The sequence below is a fragment of the Megalopta genalis genome, chromosome 10, assembly GCF_051020955.1.
Source record: "Megalopta genalis isolate 19385.01 chromosome 10, iyMegGena1_principal, whole genome shotgun sequence".
Lineage (NCBI taxonomy): Eukaryota > Metazoa > Arthropoda > Insecta > Hymenoptera > Halictidae > Megalopta > Megalopta genalis.
In genome coordinates this window covers 16344771-16363878 of record NC_135022.1, presented here as the reverse complement: position 1 = coordinate 16363878, position 19108 = coordinate 16344771, and the positions used below count along the sequence as shown (strand labels likewise).

Here is a 19108-nt window from a genome sequence, read left to right as displayed (position 1 = left end):
TAGTACCCTCCGTAAAATAAAGGTCGCGACAACAGTTTCCTGCAAGATACAACAATTTTCTTTAAGACGTAATTTATTCTTTTTTTGTTTTAATATAGATAAGTTGATTAAAACTTATTTTTACACAAATTAGATTTACTAACTAAATCCATCGCACTATACAATGAACAATAATTCACAAAAATTAACTTCCGAACTAACGCTGATACCTTCTTACTCGGTCGTATCAACGTCTTGAAAAATGTAAAAATCGTACATTAAAGTGGCACAAGAAATTACTGTCCCTATTACAATAAGATATATTATACTATTTCCACTTCGCTAAATCAAAAAAAGAACAACTTGTTACGATTCTCTTTGTAATCGTAAGTTTCGTAAAAATTAGGACTTTCTCAAATGAACTTTCAAGGATGTCAAATCTCGTTTTGCATAAGAGAATATTGTGGTATGATAAAGTCCTATTATCGTTAAAAATGAACGAAAACGCATTGGTGATACAGTTAGTGCAAGTGCATTGCATTACAGAGGTATACACACATTACACACGCCTCTTAATAAATCATGCGATCTCTCAATCACTTCTCTCTATACTATGTCCCTTTTTCATCGACTTTAATGCCTTTTCTCGTAATTTTTTCTCCAGTTCCTCAGTATTTCCTTCACTTACATCAGATTCATCAGAGTCCGCAACCTTCTTCTTTTTGTGTTTTCGGTGTTTTTTATGTTTTTTGTGTTTCTTATGCTTTTTATCCTTCTTCTTTTTTTTCTCCTCAACCTCACTCTCCTGAAAGCAGAAATTATAACAGATAAATAATTTTTTCCAAAATACAAATAATTAGAAAAATTATACGCTACCTCCGATTCACTAGTACTGGTTTTAGTCTTCTTTTTACGTTTCTTCTTCACTTTTTCTTCATCCGAACTATCATCGGCTTTCCTCTTCTTTTTCGTATCCTTTTCTCCCGTTTCCTCATCATCTGTACTTGAATCACGTTTCGATTTTTTTGGGCGGACTTTTCCTTCGTCTTCACTTGTCGAGTCTTTTCTTGATTTACGTGATCTGGATTTTTCATCCTCTGAGGAACTATCTCTCCTCTTCCGAGTTTTTTTTGGCTCGTCGTCCGAACTAGAATCTTTCTTAGATTTCCGCAACCGGGACCTATCGTCATCGCTCTTGCCCCTCTTTGTTTTTTGATCTTCATCACCCGAAGACGAATCTTTTCTTGATCTCTTTGATTTCTTGGTTTCCTCTTCCGTCTCTTTCTTTGATCGTTTACGTGGCTCGTTTTCATTAGTATCACGCTTCCTGCTATCCTTCTTGTCCTTGGCACGTTCGTCCAATGAATCTGAGAAATAAAATTATATTATAAACTTTGCAATTCGTTTTATCGAATTTGCAAATCGAAACTTTACCTCCACGATTCGTATCTCTAATCTTCTTACTCTTCTCCACGTGTTTTCTCTCCTCCTCAGAGTCTGAACTAGAACCGCCTTTATCAGATTTCTCATCGTCCGAAGATGCTTTCCTAGATTTCCTAGATTTTTCCAACTTCCTTGTCTTTTTCTTACCTGTGATATAAACAAAAAAAACATCAGACATCTGTAAAGCGGTACTTTGAAATGATTAAAACACATATATCTACCTTCACTTTCGCTATCGTTTGAATCAGTAGAGCCGTCACGTTTTTCTCTTTTCGATTTCTTGACCACTTCCGTGGGTTTCTTTATGAGGGCAGGCTCTATTGTCTTTTGACCTGACTTCTTCTCATCTGCCACCGCTTTGATCGACTTTATCGATTTATCGTCCTTCTTCAAAGGGAAGGCATCCCCGGAGGTGAAGCTCGATTCTTCTTTTGGTGATTCTTCTTTGTGATCTTCTCTGTAAATACCAATTAATGAGATGGTTGTTTGCAATTCTTTTATAATTGTCTTGACTTGATGACTGGAAGACACACTTACTTCGAAGGTTGTTTAACTTTAACTGCAGCTATAATATCTTCAGTCTTTTTAAACGGCGAGGGCGTGCGAGATAAACTCTTCGAAAACTGGAAACATTGTAGAGATTAGAAATGTGAAAAGTTGAAATATTTTCTTGAAGTAAAATCGAGCAAAAACAATCGACTTACTCTGTGCCTGGTAACAGGGAGAGTGGTAGGTTGAAGTTTCTTTGGAGAAACGCTGGGGTCTGGTTTCTTGATGGATGTGGGTTCCGCTTTCTTCATGTCTTTCTCAGGTCGTTTGATCGGTTCTTCTTTGACGTTCTTCTCTTTTTCTTTACGTTTGTCATCGGTGTGCTCCCGTTTCTCTTGAGAGGATTTCCGCTCAAGCGATTTTCTGCGCACAGATAAAGAGATAGATTGGTCAGCAGATGTCAGTACTTTTGTTCTACAGCTAAGCGGGAAACAGAACATAGCTGTGTTACGCTCCGACAATCGTAAGGTCTGTAACAAAATGTGAAAATACGGAGTAACCAGCTTCACTCACCTGATCGCTTCATCCTCATTGCTAGAGGAACTACTTTCGCTACTATCCGAGCTACTCGACTTAGACCTTCCGTTTCGCAATTCTTTTCGCGATTCCGTATCTGTTGATTTTTTAACTTTTTCGTCCACCTTCTTCTCCTTCGGCTTCTCCTTAGCGTCCCGTGAACGATCGGGAGATCGTTTTTCGTCTCTTGAACGATCCACCGACGAACGGTGATCTTTCGATCTAGATCTACGGTCCCTAGATCTAGATCTTCGATCTTTATCCCTCCTGTCCCTGTCTCTGGAACGGTCTCGCCTACTCGATCTGTCGCGCGAGGAAGATCTATCGTACCTGAGGGATCGATCCCGGCCGTCCGGCGAGCGACGCCTGCTGTCACGACGATCCGGAGATCGACGCCTGTCTCGCCTCTCCGACGATCGACGCCTACGGTCCAGGGATCTTCTCCTGCGTCTATCACCAGGGCTAGGCGATCTTCGTCGATATCTTGCCGGACTTCGACGCGGAGGGCTTTTGGTTAAATTGCAATGTATTAATGATACTTGATCTTTACTTAGAAATTACACTTTTGTCTATGGTCTACGTTACCTCCTCCTGCTAGGTGCTCTGCGCACAGATGGAGGCCGCATGCTACGGCTACCGCTGTATCTGTCCAGCCTTTCTCGCTCCCTTTCACGTTCCCGTTCACGTCTTCTTTCGCGTTCCCTGTCGATAGATCTCCTGAATTAAAATTATCTGCTGGTTAGTATACTTGAAGCCTTTAAAGGTACAAAATATTGTAATACATAAATTGCATTACTCACCTCCTGTTCCTGTCTCGAGACCTGTCGCGCGATCTGTCTCGCGATCTATCCCGCGATCTGTCCCTTGATCTGTCTCTATCCTTGGATCGACCTCTGTCTTTCCTCGGCGTGGGACTCCGTCGTTTAGGCACAGACTTCCGTTCCCGACTCGAGTCACTCTCGCTACCACTGTCATCCTTATTTGTCTTTCTATAGGATCTCTTAGCCTGCACTCCATCCTTCTTCTTTCTAATCTCGAAATCATTCTTATCTTTTGCGCCCTTGTCTTCCTCCGATTCAGAGCTACTACTTGTGCTTGCATCTCGCTTCCTGTTGGAATCGAGATTATCCTTTCTCTTATCGGGCGATTTCGAGCGGGACTTCGACGATCTGGAGTCGCTCGAATCAGACCTTGACTTTCTAGACTTACTTCGGTCGTTGCTCTTGGATCTTGATTTTTTAGATCGTGAACGAGACCTTGAGCGCGATCTTGGCGACTTGGATTTCGTGCGTCTCGATTTAGAACGGTCCTGCGACCTAGACTTCGATCTTCTGGATTTTGATCTAGACCTGGATCGCCTAGATCTTGATTTCGAACGAGATCGCCTTGATTTGGATGTGAGCGATCTAGACCGTCGGGTCTTCGAGTCGCGACTCGGTGATTTCGATCGGGACTTTTTGGAGCGATTTACTGGAGACTTGGATCTTGATCTGGATTTTTTGGCTTTCTCCAGTGCTTCCGGTGACGGAGTGCGATTGTTCTTCTTCTTTCCATCAGCGATGCTCATTAGTTTCGCTTGCAATCGGGATATCGCGACAGCAGCTTCCCTGTTGGCATACCTTGATATATGATCTTTAATTATGCAGTGCAGCTAATCACGGATACTTACGGTTTAGTCTTCACAGGCATTAGTGGTATAGCATTTTCAGGCTGAGGTGAATCCTCGCGTTCAATTTTTACTTCCGGCATTTCCTTTCCGTTGTCTTTCACAGAATTCTTGCTCGGTGACCTGGAGGACGATCGTCGCTTGCGACTTGATCTATCGCGATCTCTATGTCGATCTCTCGATCGACTTCGTTTGCTTCTACAAACAATAATGCAAGTTTACAAAACATTACCTACTAACGATTACGTCATAAGGTTTAGCTATCTATACTCCTACCTATCTCTGTCACGGTCTCTGCTTCTATCTCTTCTTCGCTCCTTCGACGAGCCACGTTCTTTGTCCTCTTTCTTTATCTTGTTCTCTGCTTCATCTTTCTCCTTTTCCCTTTCTTTCTCCTTCTCCTTCTCTGCCAACGAAGCTTGCAGTTTCTCTTGCTCCTCCTAATTCGATGCGTTCAAGTGTTAGAATAAAAATAACAATACTTGTTTCTATCAGTATGAAACATGAAAAACCTAAACTGAACCGCGTGCGTCAAAAAACATTCAACTGAATGTACTTACTGAATACTAAAATTCAGCAGTTCAATTGTTCAACTACTCGCAGACTAGTTCACGCGACAAAAGCTTAAAAAAAAATGTGATGACGAAAATTGTTGATAATCACCAAACGTTTTTTAATCTGATCTTTTTTCTGTTGCAAGAAAGCCTCTGGAATGCCCGTCACGCTTTCCTGAGCGGAGACCAAAAGGTCCCATAATTCACCCATAAAAGACCGGGCATTTCTGCCATTCAGGAAGCCTGTTAGGTTGATCTGCATTTTTCGGGGATCCGGGAACTGTAAAATACATAGTAGACCAGTGTCATCTATTGCCATTTTGAACAACTAAACAAATGGACGTGTTTGATTCTAGTGAAATGCAATAGAATGTCGCAATTGATCATCCGTTAACAGTGTGTCCACCTCCCTATGTTGCTACTAACTGCTTTTCCCCCTCGAATCTTACCGCCAACAGTGAACTCCTTGTTTCACGTCTGCGCTAACAACTGATACGTTAAGAAAAAAAAGGCATTACTCCGATCGATAAACGCACAAATAGCACAGATATATTGATACCTTCTCAACTTCAAAAATACCCTGCCGAGGGCAGAGACGCTGAAATGCATAATTACATGTTAGCTGAAAAGTGAAAGAATTAATAGAGAAGGAACACCGTTCCACCAACCTGTGACGTTGACAAAGAGTGTCAAACCGAGTAGAGATACCTCCGGCGTGGTCCATGATTGAGTCGCGTCTAGGATTGAAAGACCTGCAATTCCTGGATTCTTCAGACCCTTATGGATGGTACGAAGATTGATGAAATCTGCATCCAGGATGATCCAGCTGTGGTGAGATCCTTGCGAGGTGACCAGACATCCTGTCCAGGCACAGGATGATTCCTCGGTGCTATAGCTTGGACTGCGTACAGCCAGTCGATGGTTGAAAGCTATGTCACAGCTTTCGCAGGTGTAGCCTCGGCAGGTAATCACCTTGAGGGAGGTAGCCACAAAGGTGGCAGTTGATGCAGCTAGTAGACGTTGCGATTACAGCAAGGCAGACATCTGCAGAATGGTAGAAGACCTCGGGCAGAGCTCCGTTTAAGGACGAGATGAACAGCACTGGCTCGATGACGATGAGATCATTGCGACCACGCCGGTGACGATGAACGAAGCTGACGAACTGCTGAGGCTGAAGTTTCAGCAGTGGTTCTAAGACGACGTTGATATACCAGCTCGCCTCGGCTAGCGTTGGACGGCTGATAGAAAGGCGGCCAATCGGATGTAGAGAGGAGCACATCCGAATGCCATTTGGACAATAGGGTTGAGCCCCACCAACGGTCTCTACTTATACTAACGGGGAATTCAAACATACGTGATAAGAACTTGCTTGTACATGGTCGCTGTGTTGCAGGATCAGCTACATCAGAGTTTTCTTTTTTTTTTTTTTGTTGATATAGGATCATTGCTTGGACATGGACATGGTTTTGGATAAATAAAAACGGAATACACAGGACATATACAGGAACGATGATACTCTTTTTTTTTTCTTATCAGAATTTAAGAAACAAAAAACAATGAGGCAAGCATGACTAATATGGTAATTCTGCCTCCTTGCTTTTCACCTCCAAAATTAGCACTGTGTGCAGATTTTGGATGATTGTGGATTTTGTAACTGGTACAAAACTTTGTGCTGAAATAATGTGTATTTATCGATTTCCTATGATGAGGGGAAAAAGCCAAGTGAACGCATTTCATATTTCGTTTAGTTCAATCTACCTTATAGTTCGGTCTAAATCTACAGAAAAACTGAAGTGATTCAAGTTCCTTACCTTTTCTTCCAGCTGATTATATACAAATTCTACCACTACATCGTCCTCCATTCCCAGAATCTGAGTGATCTTCGTTGTAATCCATGGTTTGATCACATCGAGCTTAACTTTGCTCATGTCCACCTAGGAAGAGAATGCATATGGTACAGCTTCCATTTTCAATGTATAGTGCCAAACCGATCACCTTAATTATTGAAATATTAAAATTAGAGTGGGCAATGAATATATACCTTCTGTGTCAGAGAATCACCAAACTTCATTTGTTTTAGAAGCTTCTTCTCCTTGTCGCTGAACCTCGTGTCCTGCGACGCCGTAGTCCCCTAAATTCCGAAAATATCAAGTTAACAAAACATCGAATCTTACCGTATTCTAATGAAGACTTTAAACGGATGTAAAGCAATCAAAAATCGTATCGCGTTCTTGTATAAAAATTAGCTAATTTACCGTGTACATCATCTTGGCAACGTGTAGAAACCAACAACTGCACGATATTGGATGCCCGTAGCTGGCGGCGTTCCAATCCTCCTCTTGAACGTCGAATAGAGAAGAGCTGCTTTTACGAATACGTACTTACTCGTAACAGATCTTATTCTCCATGAAACGACTACACAAATGCATATATACAAATATCAAACGATAGTACTAAGCGTAGAGACGCGAAGACACGATAGATCAATTCACCAACATGGCGGCCCGTCGTTAAATGAGCGAACTGAAGTTGGTTAACAATGCGCATGACAGCCATCTTCGACAGTGCTGCCTAATTTTAGCCAGCGTCTACATGTAGCTTTAAAAATAGCGGCAATTCCAATCAAGTAAATTTTATAATTATTAATATTTACAGAATTTAAAGAGCAATCCTTAAAAAATAGATATTTTCGTTACTGACAAATCCTTAATCATAACATAAGTTGTAAGTATAGAGCAAGATGACATTTCAATTTATTTTGTAAAAATTAGTAAATTATTGTTATTAAATATACAGGGCGTTCGATTTTAATCTGTAAATGAAAATAACTCGTTAATTGTGCATTGCATAAAAAATGTTTCCCATAGAAATTAAATGCTTTGGTGGCGTCATCTGTCGAAATGAGAAGGATTAAATCAGTTCAAACCTTGGGCATTTTGCCACGGATGGCGCTACGAATAATATGAAAATTTTTAAATATCTCCTTCTTTGAATATTTCATTATCTATTCGTGCTAGATCGTTCTTGTTACTCGAAATAAATATTAGGACGTTAAACGACACGTAGAATACTTCATTACTGCAGCTCAGCTAGACTTTATATGCATTTTCCTAGCACTACAGGTTCCCATTCATGAAGAATAAATTATTTTTTAATAATTGCCGGTAGATTCTCTTCTCAGAGTTCACGGTGTGCACAGCCAGGAGACTGCGGATTATTCTAAAATAATTAATAACGAAGAACTAAGCCGAAACAATTAGGCTCTGCGAGTGTAAATCCGCGTACGCACTGCGTATTCACATCGTAGACATCATTTGCACATAATCCCTTTGGATACCGTTAGATGCTGAAAATAGACGCAAATGAGCCTGTTTGTATTCGCTGCATTCGATGTGATCGCATGTCAAAGTGCAGTGAAGCACCGCGGCGACCAGCGACGCAACTTCGACGGGGGTGGTTCGGAGGAATAAAGTATAAATTGCAGCAGCAGCTTCTCACAATACATCGTAATCTAATAATAAATTATAAATACATGTTTGCACATTACAGCTATAGATACAAAAGATGACATGCGGTATGGAAGTATCGTTCGTTTTATGCTTTTCTGTTCAATGGGCAAAAACCACGGCGCGTCCCGCGCGTTGAACTCACCGCGCGCGGACACATCGTTCCAAGCGCTCCTCAGCGTTTCGTCGACGCACCCGGTCATCGAGAAACCGTCTCGCGACGGTTTCCTTACAACCTATTCTCATTCTTCGAGCCGTGTGTCGTCTACCCAGCACGTGGAAAAGTAACTCCGATGCGCTCGGGCCGTTTCTCTTGTTATCACTTTCTCGGTAACGGCACTGGCACAGAACATCCACGCGCGAATTCCCATCGCCCTCCCCATCCCCGACCATAGTACCGATCTGCGTACTTGTCAACCGGTATTCCGTCAATCTCGTCCGGTGGCCGACAGTCGTGCCGTGCTTTCTCGAGAAGATAATTAACGGGCAAAAATTTAGCGAATGCTCGAGACCGGTAGAGAAAACGACGCTTTCTATGCAGACGCGCGCTTAACGATCACCGAGAGCCAGCGGTACGGTTAGGATCGCCCCATAAATCATAGATCCTCGATTCGAAAAAAAAAAGGAACAAGCTCGCGAACGGTTGTTCGCGATAAGTGGCGCGGACAGGCGGCATGAATGAGCGGGAAACGCGCGAGCCGGCGCCGCTTTTGGGGCGCCGCGCTGAAAGGATCTCGTCTATGAAATCACCGAGCGAAGTAAATCGAGGTGAAGGGTCCCGCAAAGCGGCTAACGGTACATTATACTCATCGGAATTCATGGTACGGTCCATTCGTACTACGACTGCACGTCCATCCTGTTCGTCGCGTCGCTACGATTCCGACATCGAGTCCTTCGGGGTCCGGTTCCGAGAACCATAAGCGGGCCAGTCGAGTCACTCGATCGTCGGTGAAACAAGAACGATCCACCGGCGAGCAGGCGGGAGCAGGGTGTCTCGTTTTCTTTTTCACACCGATGCTTCGCCGTTCGACCAAGCCCGGCTTATCGATCTCGGCATTCTTAGACGTCGATTAGCCGTGACGAAAATGCATACCGATATGGGCGCGCTACAAAGCGAAATGAACGTTCGTTGAATTCGTATGTTTCCTCGAGACGATTCCTCGCCGGACGCGTCGGCGAACGACGACGCGTGTCCGTTGACTCCGAGACACAGTTCCGAGATTGGTCACACGCGACTTTCTAGGACGAAAGAGTATCAAAACGTCTGAATCATCGACGCGAGGGGTCAAAGACACGTTTCGTTTCTACGAGAACAACCGGACATTCCGTGACGCCTGCGGCATTCGAGTGGAGGACGTTCCGTTCCCGAAGATGTTTGTTTGCCAGGGTATGCGGAGTGGAATGAGCCGAGGTAACGGCCGAATAAAATATGAACCGGAGATAGCATCACGGTGCTAAGCGGTTCGAGAATCGGAGAAGGCATTAACAGGGTTTCCGGCTCGTTACGGTCCAGTCGAGGGGAATGATATAACTTTATGACTCTCCTGGAAAGAATAACCGCCAGCCGGTGCTGCCCGCGGAACGTTGTTACGAAGCGGTCTGTACCACCTGCTCGAAACCGGCTCGCGGAGCCAGGTCTAGTGAACTCGATCGAATTCCGAGACCGGATTCCGCGAAACGACCGCCATCGCGCGCTGCTCCGATTCGTTTTTTCGCCGTGAAATAACTTCTTCGAACTCTGTTTCGGGGGTCGACTCCCACAGCCCGTCGTAAATCGAGGAGGGCAGAGCGACGAGAGGCGTCGCCTTTCGGCCGTGAACCGCTGATTTCTTTTTTTTTTTGTCGTTTGAATAGTGCGCAGATCGGCGAGTGTCCAGAGATACGCGAAGATCGTCGTCGTCGCGAGTCTTCCGGACGGAAGTGGATCTTCCGCGATGGCGGGTCGCCGGGAGCATGATCTCCGGCAAATCGTGTCACCCTGGACCAAAAAAGGGAGGTCGTTCGATCCAAGGTAAAAGTGGCCCCTGCCTCCGTTCGGTCGCGGAAGGAAAGCAGCGTACTCGGAGCCAGAAGAGGAGTCTTTGATTTTCTCGATCTCTCCCGAGAAATCATTCTCTATCAGCTTAAGTACTGGTCTCTCTCGGCGGACGAGCTGGCTCCAAAGAGGTTACTAGGTCCCTCGGCGAGGTTGTCGGAGCTCGGGGTCACCAGCCACCGATTCATCGCAGTCCGAAGCGGTCCGAGGCGGCGCGAGCCGACTCGTCCCGCGGCGATCGAGAGATCTTTCCGCTCCTGAGGATCTTTATGTCTCGATGCCGGCCACCTCGAGTTCGACGAACGTTTAAAAGCTTGGGACGGCCGGAGGCTCCGACGTGGCGCTCGCCGAATTCCTCGGCTTGCAGACGCAACCGCTCTCGACCAGAACGTAATCTTGACCGGTCAGGGTCACCGGTCCCAGCGGTATCACCAGAAACAGGTAAGGCACGTAGGTCTGCGTGCACTCGCCGTGGACCACGTCGCACTCTTTCGACCTGAAACACAGCGAGGCGACGAGTCGCTGATCAATTCCATCGATCGGCATCGGTTTTCTCTGCCAGCGTTCCGGACAGCTCCACAAATCCAGAAACAAAAAAGATGCCTTAGAAACATCTTAAAAAATCGCGATTAATTATGATTGAAGTCGACGCTACAATTGCTTCTGAGAATTGCTATCCATTAATTTAAAAGGATCCAGAGTCAAGGGTCTCAAATGTGTTAACGCGAGGCTTCCTGCGGCGGCGATCGCGCGAGCACAGACGGGCCCAAAAAAGTTCCAGAAGTAGGCCCGCTCGCGGTCACGAACGCGGTCTCGTAGACCTGTTCGGCCCACTGTGCCACATCCGAATCGCCTCGCCATTAGAGCCCGATGAATTTCAATTCGACGCGGACGATTCGATTCACGGTTCGCGACACGACGTGCCAAGAAAGTAACAGTGGATAATGTTCGACCGCGGATTTCACCGGAACACGGATCGCGAGAGGATTTAACGGGTGAAATTATGTCGACGGCTACTTACTCGCAGACCTCGAACACGACCTGCTGCAGCAGATCGGGGAACTTCTGGACGATGGTCACCGGCTGGCCGCTGGTCAGGCTGACCCCGTACATGGGGGCCGTGGTGTTGTACCTCGTTTTGCATAATCTGGCCGGGGAGCCGCAGGACTCTTTCGAAGAAAACGCTCGTCCTGCAGGCAGAAGATTATTGATCCCTGTTAAATGACGTCGTGGACTGTGAGCTCCTGTTACGATCAACGTTTTCTAGCCGTTACAGTGTCATCTGTTTGGTGTTATGAATTCTAGAGATTCAAAATCTAGATATGGTATCTAGTATTTATTTATTTATTTATTTATTTATTTAATCCTTGCCGAATAGCTTTAGAATGACTTTCAGTTTATACGTTTATCTGTCCACATTACACATATACATATTTTCTTACAGTAAGAACAAATGGTCTAACAATATTATTTAATCTACTCTAATGATTTATAATAATCCAGCAAAAATGGTCTAACAATTTTATTCAATCTACTCTAATGATTTAATAATCCAGTAAATGGTCTAACAATTTTATTCAATCTACTCTAATGATTTAATAATCCAGTAAATGGTCTAACAATTTTATTCAATCTACTCTAATGATTTAATAATCCAGCAAATGGTCTAACAATCTTATTTAATCTACTCTAATGATTTAATAATCCAACAAATGGTCTAACAATCTTATTTAATCTACTCTAATGATTTAATAATCCAACAACGAGACGAAACGAAACGCAAATGAAAAAGGGAAGCTCACATTATCTATTAATATAAAATCTGGTAATCTCGATACAGTGTCTGGTATAGTTACTACAAATTTTACAATCTTAGAAACCTTTATTGCTAATCTCTGGGCAAAATGTTCGGTCGAAGCGTGCCCTCTGTGGAAACGATGAACTGTAATCATGAGATCGCAATAAATTGTTAGTTACTTAAGAAGTAACAAAAACAACAGAGTTAAACATTTTCGAACCGTCCAGATCTTAGAAATTCGACTGAAACACGGTTGCGGCGATCATCCGCGAAGACACGAATGTCTGCATTCGCACGAGCGCGGACCAGAACGCGGTGTTTTGTCTGGGTGATTGTTGCCCTTTCTTCGGAATTCTGTCGGCTCGTGTGTTCGAAACGATGAGTGGGTCGCCGATGGGTCCCGTTATGAGCAGAACCAGCGATAACTGTATTGGACGGATAACACGGTGCCTTATTACCGTCGTCCTGTACCGCCGGAGCCATTATCCAAGGGACCGGGAGTCGTGACGCCGGTCGCAACTACCGCGGCGTGTAATCGGTCGACGCGTTTTCTCGCGAAAAATTCCGGGGCTGCCCGGGCGACCCGCGAATTTCGAGCGGAATCACGACCGGTCAGGGAGGCAGATACTGCGACCAGCATTAACCGGGTTTTCGTGTCATAAGGACAGCCGCGTAATTCAAGGCTGCGATGCGCCGGCACACGCATCGCGTAACCGGTTGCTCCGATTTTTCTACAATTTCGAGCACGCGCGACCGTGCTCGAAAACGAAGCCGAACGAACCGGGCTTCCGCGCCGGTGGACGCCCGGTGAATTCGAAATGCCTTTCGAACAGGATCGCGAAACCGCTCCGAATTCACCGGCTTCTGGCCCGCGCGAATTTAGGAGACCGTGGAACCGTCGGCGTGGCTGAAATCGTTGCTGTCAGCACAGAACGCTCTCGGAATCGGCGATGCTAAACGCCGAGGCGCGTTCGCCGAACGAGCGACACGTTTCTGCGCTCTGTTCTCGCAGCAACGGTACACCCGAAGTGTAGAATCGTAGAATTCGCGCCAAACGGTCAGAATGTTTGCGTACCACGAGCCACGGTACAATAACCTTGCGAAGATGCCCGCGAACGGGCTCGCCTCGATAATAGACCGCGAGAACGACCGCAATAATTATAAATTAGCCGGGAGTAAGATAGAGCTGACAGAGCCGGCGAACGGCTTCATCGCGGTTGTGCAACTGTTCCCAGCTATTCCACAAGATTCTATTTCGACGAAGGGGCAGGGGCGGGATAAATAAATAACGAACGCTTCGGCGAGGATGTAGGTGACAGCTGGCGACGATTATTCGCGACTCAGGCAACCGGCTCGACCGCTGTCGCGGACAAGAGGGACAAGTTCGTCTTCCGCGTGCTTCCATCTCGACTCGATCGCGGTCCGTTAAAGTTAAAACAACCCGGCCAAATAGGAATCGCCGACGTTTCTGTAACGTCCGGCTTTCGAATCCGAACGAACCGAGCCGTTCCTCGGATGGATCTCCGCTATGAAAAACCCGGGAGAACGTTCGAAGATGTTCAATCTTGGCTTCGCGGCTCCCTAATGGAGCTCGTAATCTGTCCAGCGATTTTCTACTTTGCTCCTCGCTCGGAGAACGACGAACAGATTTAGTCTCTCTCTCTCTCTCTCTCTCTCTCTCTCTCTCTCTCTCTCTCTCTCTTTGGGTATTTAGGCTCGTCTATGGCTTCAGCTATTTTTTCCGCGAGATCTCTAGGTCGACTACAGAGTGCATGAAACAGAGTTAGGTTCTTAGGGTCGTCTATGGCTTCAGCTTATTTTTTCCGCGAAATCTCTAGGTCGACTAGAGAGTGAATGAAACAGAGTTGGGTCCTTACGCTCGTCTATGGCATCAGTTTATTTTTTCGCGAAATCTCTAGATCGACTAAATAGTGAATGAAACAGAATTGGGTCCTTAGACTCGTCTATGGCTTCAGCTATTTTTTCCGTGAAATCTCTAGATCGACTAGAGAGTGAATGAAACAGAGTTGGGTCCTTAGGCTCGTTTATGGCTTCAGCTTATTTTTCCGTGAAATCTCTAGGTCGACTAGAGAGTGCATGAAACAGAGTTGGGTGCTTAGGGTCGTCTGTAGCTTCAGTTATTTTTTCCGTGAAATCTCTAGGTCGACTAGAGAGTGCATGAAACACAGAGTTGGGTGCTTAGGCTCGTCTATGGCATCAGTTTATTTTTCCGCGAAATCTCTAGGTCGACGTTTCTTCTCGTTGCTCGACGTCCAATACCATCGATGATCATAACGGAGAAACCGTAGCCAGTGAAGGGGTGCTTCATTTAAGGGGTGTCGCCGGCAACGAACGTGCTACTAATTGAGATAATTAACCGAGCCGAGGTCGATCAAAGGAGCTGTTCACGAAAGTCTCCTCGAGGCGAGTTTGCGCCTGCGGTCTGTATTAGGGCTTACCGTTCCGAGAGCTCTCCATCGCCATGGAATAGTCTCCGCGCGCGACCTTGTAGTTGTGCAGTAGCGTCTGCCTGGTTGATTCGGGATCGATCGTCCTCGGCTGATGGTACCTGGCCGTCCTGCCTCCCGCCCACAGGTTCTTCGCGCTTCTCGATATCACGGCGCTACGAGAACGGTTGGTATCGATAACGGTATCGACGACGGCCTCGTAAAATTCCGTAAAAGGGAGAGCACTTACGACGGATACTGCTGGTTATTCGGGCCTATGCAGTCCATCGGGTCGGTGAGCGCGTCCCCCCAGGCGTACTTCAGACCCAGCCCGTTCCCTTCGCATTTCTTGGCGCCGTACACGTGGCCGCAGCTCGTGATAACGAGGATCAGACCGAGGTACCTGGACATCTGAAATCACAAGCAGAGAGACGCGTGAATGGAGTCGCTCGGCGAAGGACCGAGCCAGTTCGTTTTCGACGGGAGAACAGGGCGACGGGCGACGGAACTGGTTCGATTATAATAACAATGGGTTTTCGTGTACAGGGCGTTCCCCGAAACGAGACTGTTTGCGGCACGAAGTATGGAGGGTCGAGCGCGAAAACGAGCGAATCGTCTCACGTATCGAGGAGTCTCGGGCTTCGAGGATCCTATTAATGAGAAACTAATTACGCCGTTGAACGGCGGTTCATGAATAAAACAATGACGCCGTTGGCAGCGGACACGGGGATTACGGGGATCCGTACGGCTGAGAACGCGCGCTGTCACCGTGACAAGGTGCCACCGAGCACGGTCTCGAGACTCGAGTTCGCACGGGGTCAAGAGCAAGAGTAAACGACTCCGGCCGGACACCGCGGTGACCAGTCGCGAAAAAATCCGCCGAGTCCCCACCGAAAACTATCCTCGCTCTGGAAACAGGCTCGCAAAAACTTCGATTTAACTTAGCCGCTCGCTCGACTATGATCTGTTCTACTTTCTGCTACATATATACGTATCGAATAAGCGTAGATATTTCCACGTTGAATCAAATAGAGCAACGACAAATTAATAAGCCTCCGGAGAGTTTGTTGCAAACTGATCTCACCGTGAAACTTGCCGATGATATATTATAGGCTTGCAGATATCGCCGCGGATCCAGTCGAGTATTATAGGGTAAACGAAATAAAAATAGCGTGGAAATGAACGGTTTCCTGTGTCCGAGAAACCCGCACGTGTCGTAAATGCACAAGGATCTAGTCAATCGACGTTCCGCGGTCGAGGAGATCATCGACACTTGAGAATCGTCTCTCATCGACTCCTTTTTCCCCTGATCGAGGCTCTCCGCCGGTGTTCCGTGTTTCACGGGCTGATGGCACCGAGGTATTCGCCACGTTTTTTTTTTCGCTTTCGAGCCTCTTGGACGACGGCGTCGCGTCGCCGCGAGAGAGTGATGACCGGGCGCGATTAAGAATAACAATTAGCCTCGCGTGCACGATCGGCGTCGGACCCTGTACGGAGTTCGGGGTTTCTAGGTTGCCGGGTCCAGGTGTAACTTCCGTTACACGCGCGTTTGTCGCCGATCGAACGGGAGTGAAAGCACGCCGCTGTGGCCGATCGATAGAGGTCGATGTTCGGTTTCGAACGGCTCGCGAAATTCACGGCCGATGGATGGCTCGTCGACGGGTGTTCTCCACCGGTGATCCTTGACCGTCGGGAACGAACGATGCCAGCTGGACGGAAACGATAGCTTCGAGTCCGGCGAAGTGATAAATCGCGCGTGGGAAAAGGAAAGGAAGGAAATCATTAATGGGCGGGCACTCAAGGCTGGTCGTTGGCCGTGACCAGCGTCGCGTATCTGTTTCTTCAGGAAGCGTGCGACGGTGTTCTCGGCGTTCTGAGGCTGGTTCCTGAAGCTCTTCGTAGTCGCTCGAACGTCCGCGAATCAATTTTCCACGCGGCAGAGCTCGTTTCGAAGGCTGTTCCCACTTCAGAAATTGATCGACAATCGTTCGCTTTTGCGGTTCCATCGCGACGGTTTCGTTCGCATTCGATTACGCAACGGTCGAGAAAACAGTCGATTCGTTTAGAATTAATGGAAACCAGACGAGTCTTGTTATCGCCGCAGGAAGACTATAATAATACACTCTTCCTGTTAGACGCACAACATCAAGATTTCATGAAAACTGGTTCAGATCGACTTCTCGTTGTAATTTCATCGGAGTACATTTACTCCGATCTAAGTACAGACGAACGGTCTTAAAAGCGGTAAATCCGCCCACGGGTACCAGAGAAACGCGCGTAATCGCTGCTGTAATCCCGAGCCTGAATTAGCAGAAACGTCGCGTAGCATTGACAGAAGAAGCTCTTCCGGGCGGCTAACAATGGCGGCGAATCTGGGATCGCGGCGAGATAATGAGCGAATTGTGTGGGAATGAATAAATTGCGGATTGAATAGTCACTGGATCGTGGAAACTGGAATAAACCCGCGGATCTTTCGGCCGAGCTAATTAAGACAGTTCACAGTAGAGCCGCGGTATTTGATCAGCCTCTTTTTCGTCGCGAGAGTTTCGCACGCGAGTCGGCGCCGGATCAGGACGAGCAGCACGAGGATCGCGTTGTAATACGGCGGCGTGTAATTGCCGGGCTGATACCGATCGCGCGATAAAGCGGTTCGGATAAATATCTAGGGGGTTTATATCCGCGTGTCCGCGTCTCGAGGTATTATATAACGGCGATCCGAGCTAGCGAAGACGGGCGAAGACGGGGCCGAGGCGAGTCGCACGTGAGAATCACCTGAACTTGAGAGATCCGGGTGAACTTCCACCGGTCGCCTCGCTCACGGTAATTTAGGATCGGGCGAGGAACAATTATTCGTCGACGGCACAACTTCTCACGTTGTTCCAGGTTCTTTTTGTTCGCCGGTTCCCTCTCGGAGTACTGTTAATATGCTAACGCGTCGCGGGAATAATTAACAGGCTATACCGGATCGCGATAACGATTCCGTAACGGGTCCGCCAGCCGGCTCTTCCAAGGGCGAAAAACCGTCGAACCGATACAGATCTCGCGGCAGAAAATGTTAGGGCAGCCTGGCTGTCGGACGGGGAAGAATCCGGGAAAGAACTGTGCTTCCGGCCGCGTCGTGAACAGATTCCCTGTGGACCATAAACGCGTCACGCAGCTGATTCTAACGGGAAAGATGAGCCGTCCAAAACCGTCCTCCTCCTCTCGCTTCGGCTGCTCTTTATCGAGTGTATACCGTGTTTATTCATCCTTGTCCCCGATAACGGTACAACCATTTCGGCGCTTCGTTTCGTGAATACATTATTCTAACTGTCAGCCGATCGACATTCCTCCCAATCCGCTGTCCAGAATTTTCATCTTATCTTGCTCTATACTTCTGCTAAACTGCGGTTCCTGAACTACGATGCGAACGAAACTTCTCGTTGATAGTGTTGCGGGCAATTTTTGATACCGTTGATAACTCGAACAGCTCGGAGAAAAGCTTTTGCTTTTACTTTTACTTCTTCGCGAGGGCTTCGAAGATGCGCTTCATTTTTTTCGAATGGAAATCCATCTTGCTTCGCAGCATTGGAAATACAGTGACATAACGTATGTTCGTTTAAATTTCGAGATTAATACATCGGTCTACACTAAAAGGGCTGCTGAATCGATCGCTACAAAGAAGAACAAAGGTTCCAAGAGAATTGCACGGAGGCAAGCCAGTTGGCGGCAGGGCACCTAAACGTCGAACATTCGCCTCGGATAATAAACGTCCGGAGGATCTCGGCGGTCGTGGTACTCTAACTCAGGGGCAATAATCATTTTCGAGATGCTCCGTTGCTCTCGTACCTGCCCGGAATGTTTCCAACGGAGATCCCCGATGCTACCAAAGATTTACGCGCAGGCTGCGACGGAGCACGTGGCGTTCGTTCGTCGGTGGGTCAAATGCAATGATAATTATTTTCTCGTTTCCGCCTGGACCAACCTGTTCGGAACTTTAATTAGAGACCGCAGGGCGCGGGGAGGGATTTTCGTTTAAATTCTGTGCGAGTTTAATCCGTCTAATTTGGGGACCCGGACTAGTTGGAGAACGTCGCGTATCCTTCGATCGATCCAGCGAACTCGTTAACGTTAGAACTATCACAAGAGTCAACACGATCTATTCGAGATTCGTGATAGTCACGTTTCAGCGGGCATCGACTGGAACCTCGGCTTCTAGAATTTTTATGAAATGTTCCCGCAGCTGTTCCTTTGGTGTCTGATAGTTCTAACGTTAATTTCGAGATTCAATTTGAAAATTTGATACTGCTCCGAGTTGGGGAGGGTCACTCACCGTGAGGAAGATCGATTCTGACACTGGCGCAAGGAGAATCCTTTTCTCGGTCCGTTGGCAGTGACTCGATCGATTGCGCGCCTTACATCAATCGACCGAAGGGCTCGAGAATCGAAGAAACGGGGCCACACGGGTCTCTTAAACACTGTACATGTCACTGCACCGGATACCGTGGGGTCGTACACCTCCTCCGTCTTCACAGGTGGATGTCCAGAGGTTGACTGTAGAATCGTAAGTAACCGCCTCTCTGTGCACTGGCAGAGCCAGGTAGAAAGGGGGGATGGGATGCGGAATATCGGCCCC

General features: G+C 46.9%; 2 protein-coding genes across 6 annotated transcripts; both read right to left on the bottom strand.

Annotated features, from left to right (window-relative positions):
* Nucleotides 1-55: 55 nt before the first annotated feature.
* Nucleotides 56-7220, bottom strand: Srrm1 (Serine-arginine repetitive matrix 1). Of its 4 annotated transcripts, none has more exons than XM_033469884.2 (15): nucleotides 6963-7220; nucleotides 6749-6838; nucleotides 6519-6641; nucleotides 4817-4987; nucleotides 4430-4593; nucleotides 4157-4351; nucleotides 3288-4094; nucleotides 3073-3204; nucleotides 2485-2994; nucleotides 2127-2334; nucleotides 1960-2045; nucleotides 1644-1879; nucleotides 1414-1569; nucleotides 856-1346; nucleotides 56-784 (listed from the first exon to the last, which is right to left on the bottom strand). In XM_033469884.2, exons 1-15 carry the CDS (start codon nucleotides 6972-6974, stop codon nucleotides 572-574), a joined length of 3594 nt encoding a protein of 1197 aa, XP_033325775.1. In that variant the 5' UTR covers nucleotides 6975-7220; the 3' UTR covers nucleotides 56-571. The 4 variants fall into 4 exon arrangements, with proteins under 4 accessions (XP_033325775.1, XP_033325778.1, XP_033325776.1 ...); XM_033469887.2 differs by having other exon boundaries at nucleotides 2818-2994; XM_033469885.2 differs by having other exon boundaries at nucleotides 3073-3189.
* Nucleotides 7221-8198: 978 nt separating this feature from the next.
* Nucleotides 8199-19050, bottom strand: LOC117220174 (uncharacterized). Of its 2 annotated transcripts, none has more exons than XM_033469896.2 (5): nucleotides 18806-19050; nucleotides 14744-14904; nucleotides 14506-14669; nucleotides 11270-11438; nucleotides 8199-10744 (listed from the first exon to the last, which is right to left on the bottom strand). In XM_033469896.2, exons 2-5 carry the CDS (start codon nucleotides 14902-14904, stop codon nucleotides 10555-10557), a joined length of 684 nt encoding a protein of 227 aa, XP_033325787.1. In that variant the 5' UTR covers nucleotides 18806-19050; the 3' UTR covers nucleotides 8199-10554. The 2 variants fall into 2 exon arrangements, with proteins under 2 accessions (XP_033325787.1, XP_033325786.2); XM_033469895.2 differs by lacking the exon at nucleotides 18806-19050 and adding an exon at nucleotides 15578-15872.
* Between the last annotated feature and the right edge of the window lie 58 nt (nucleotides 19051-19108).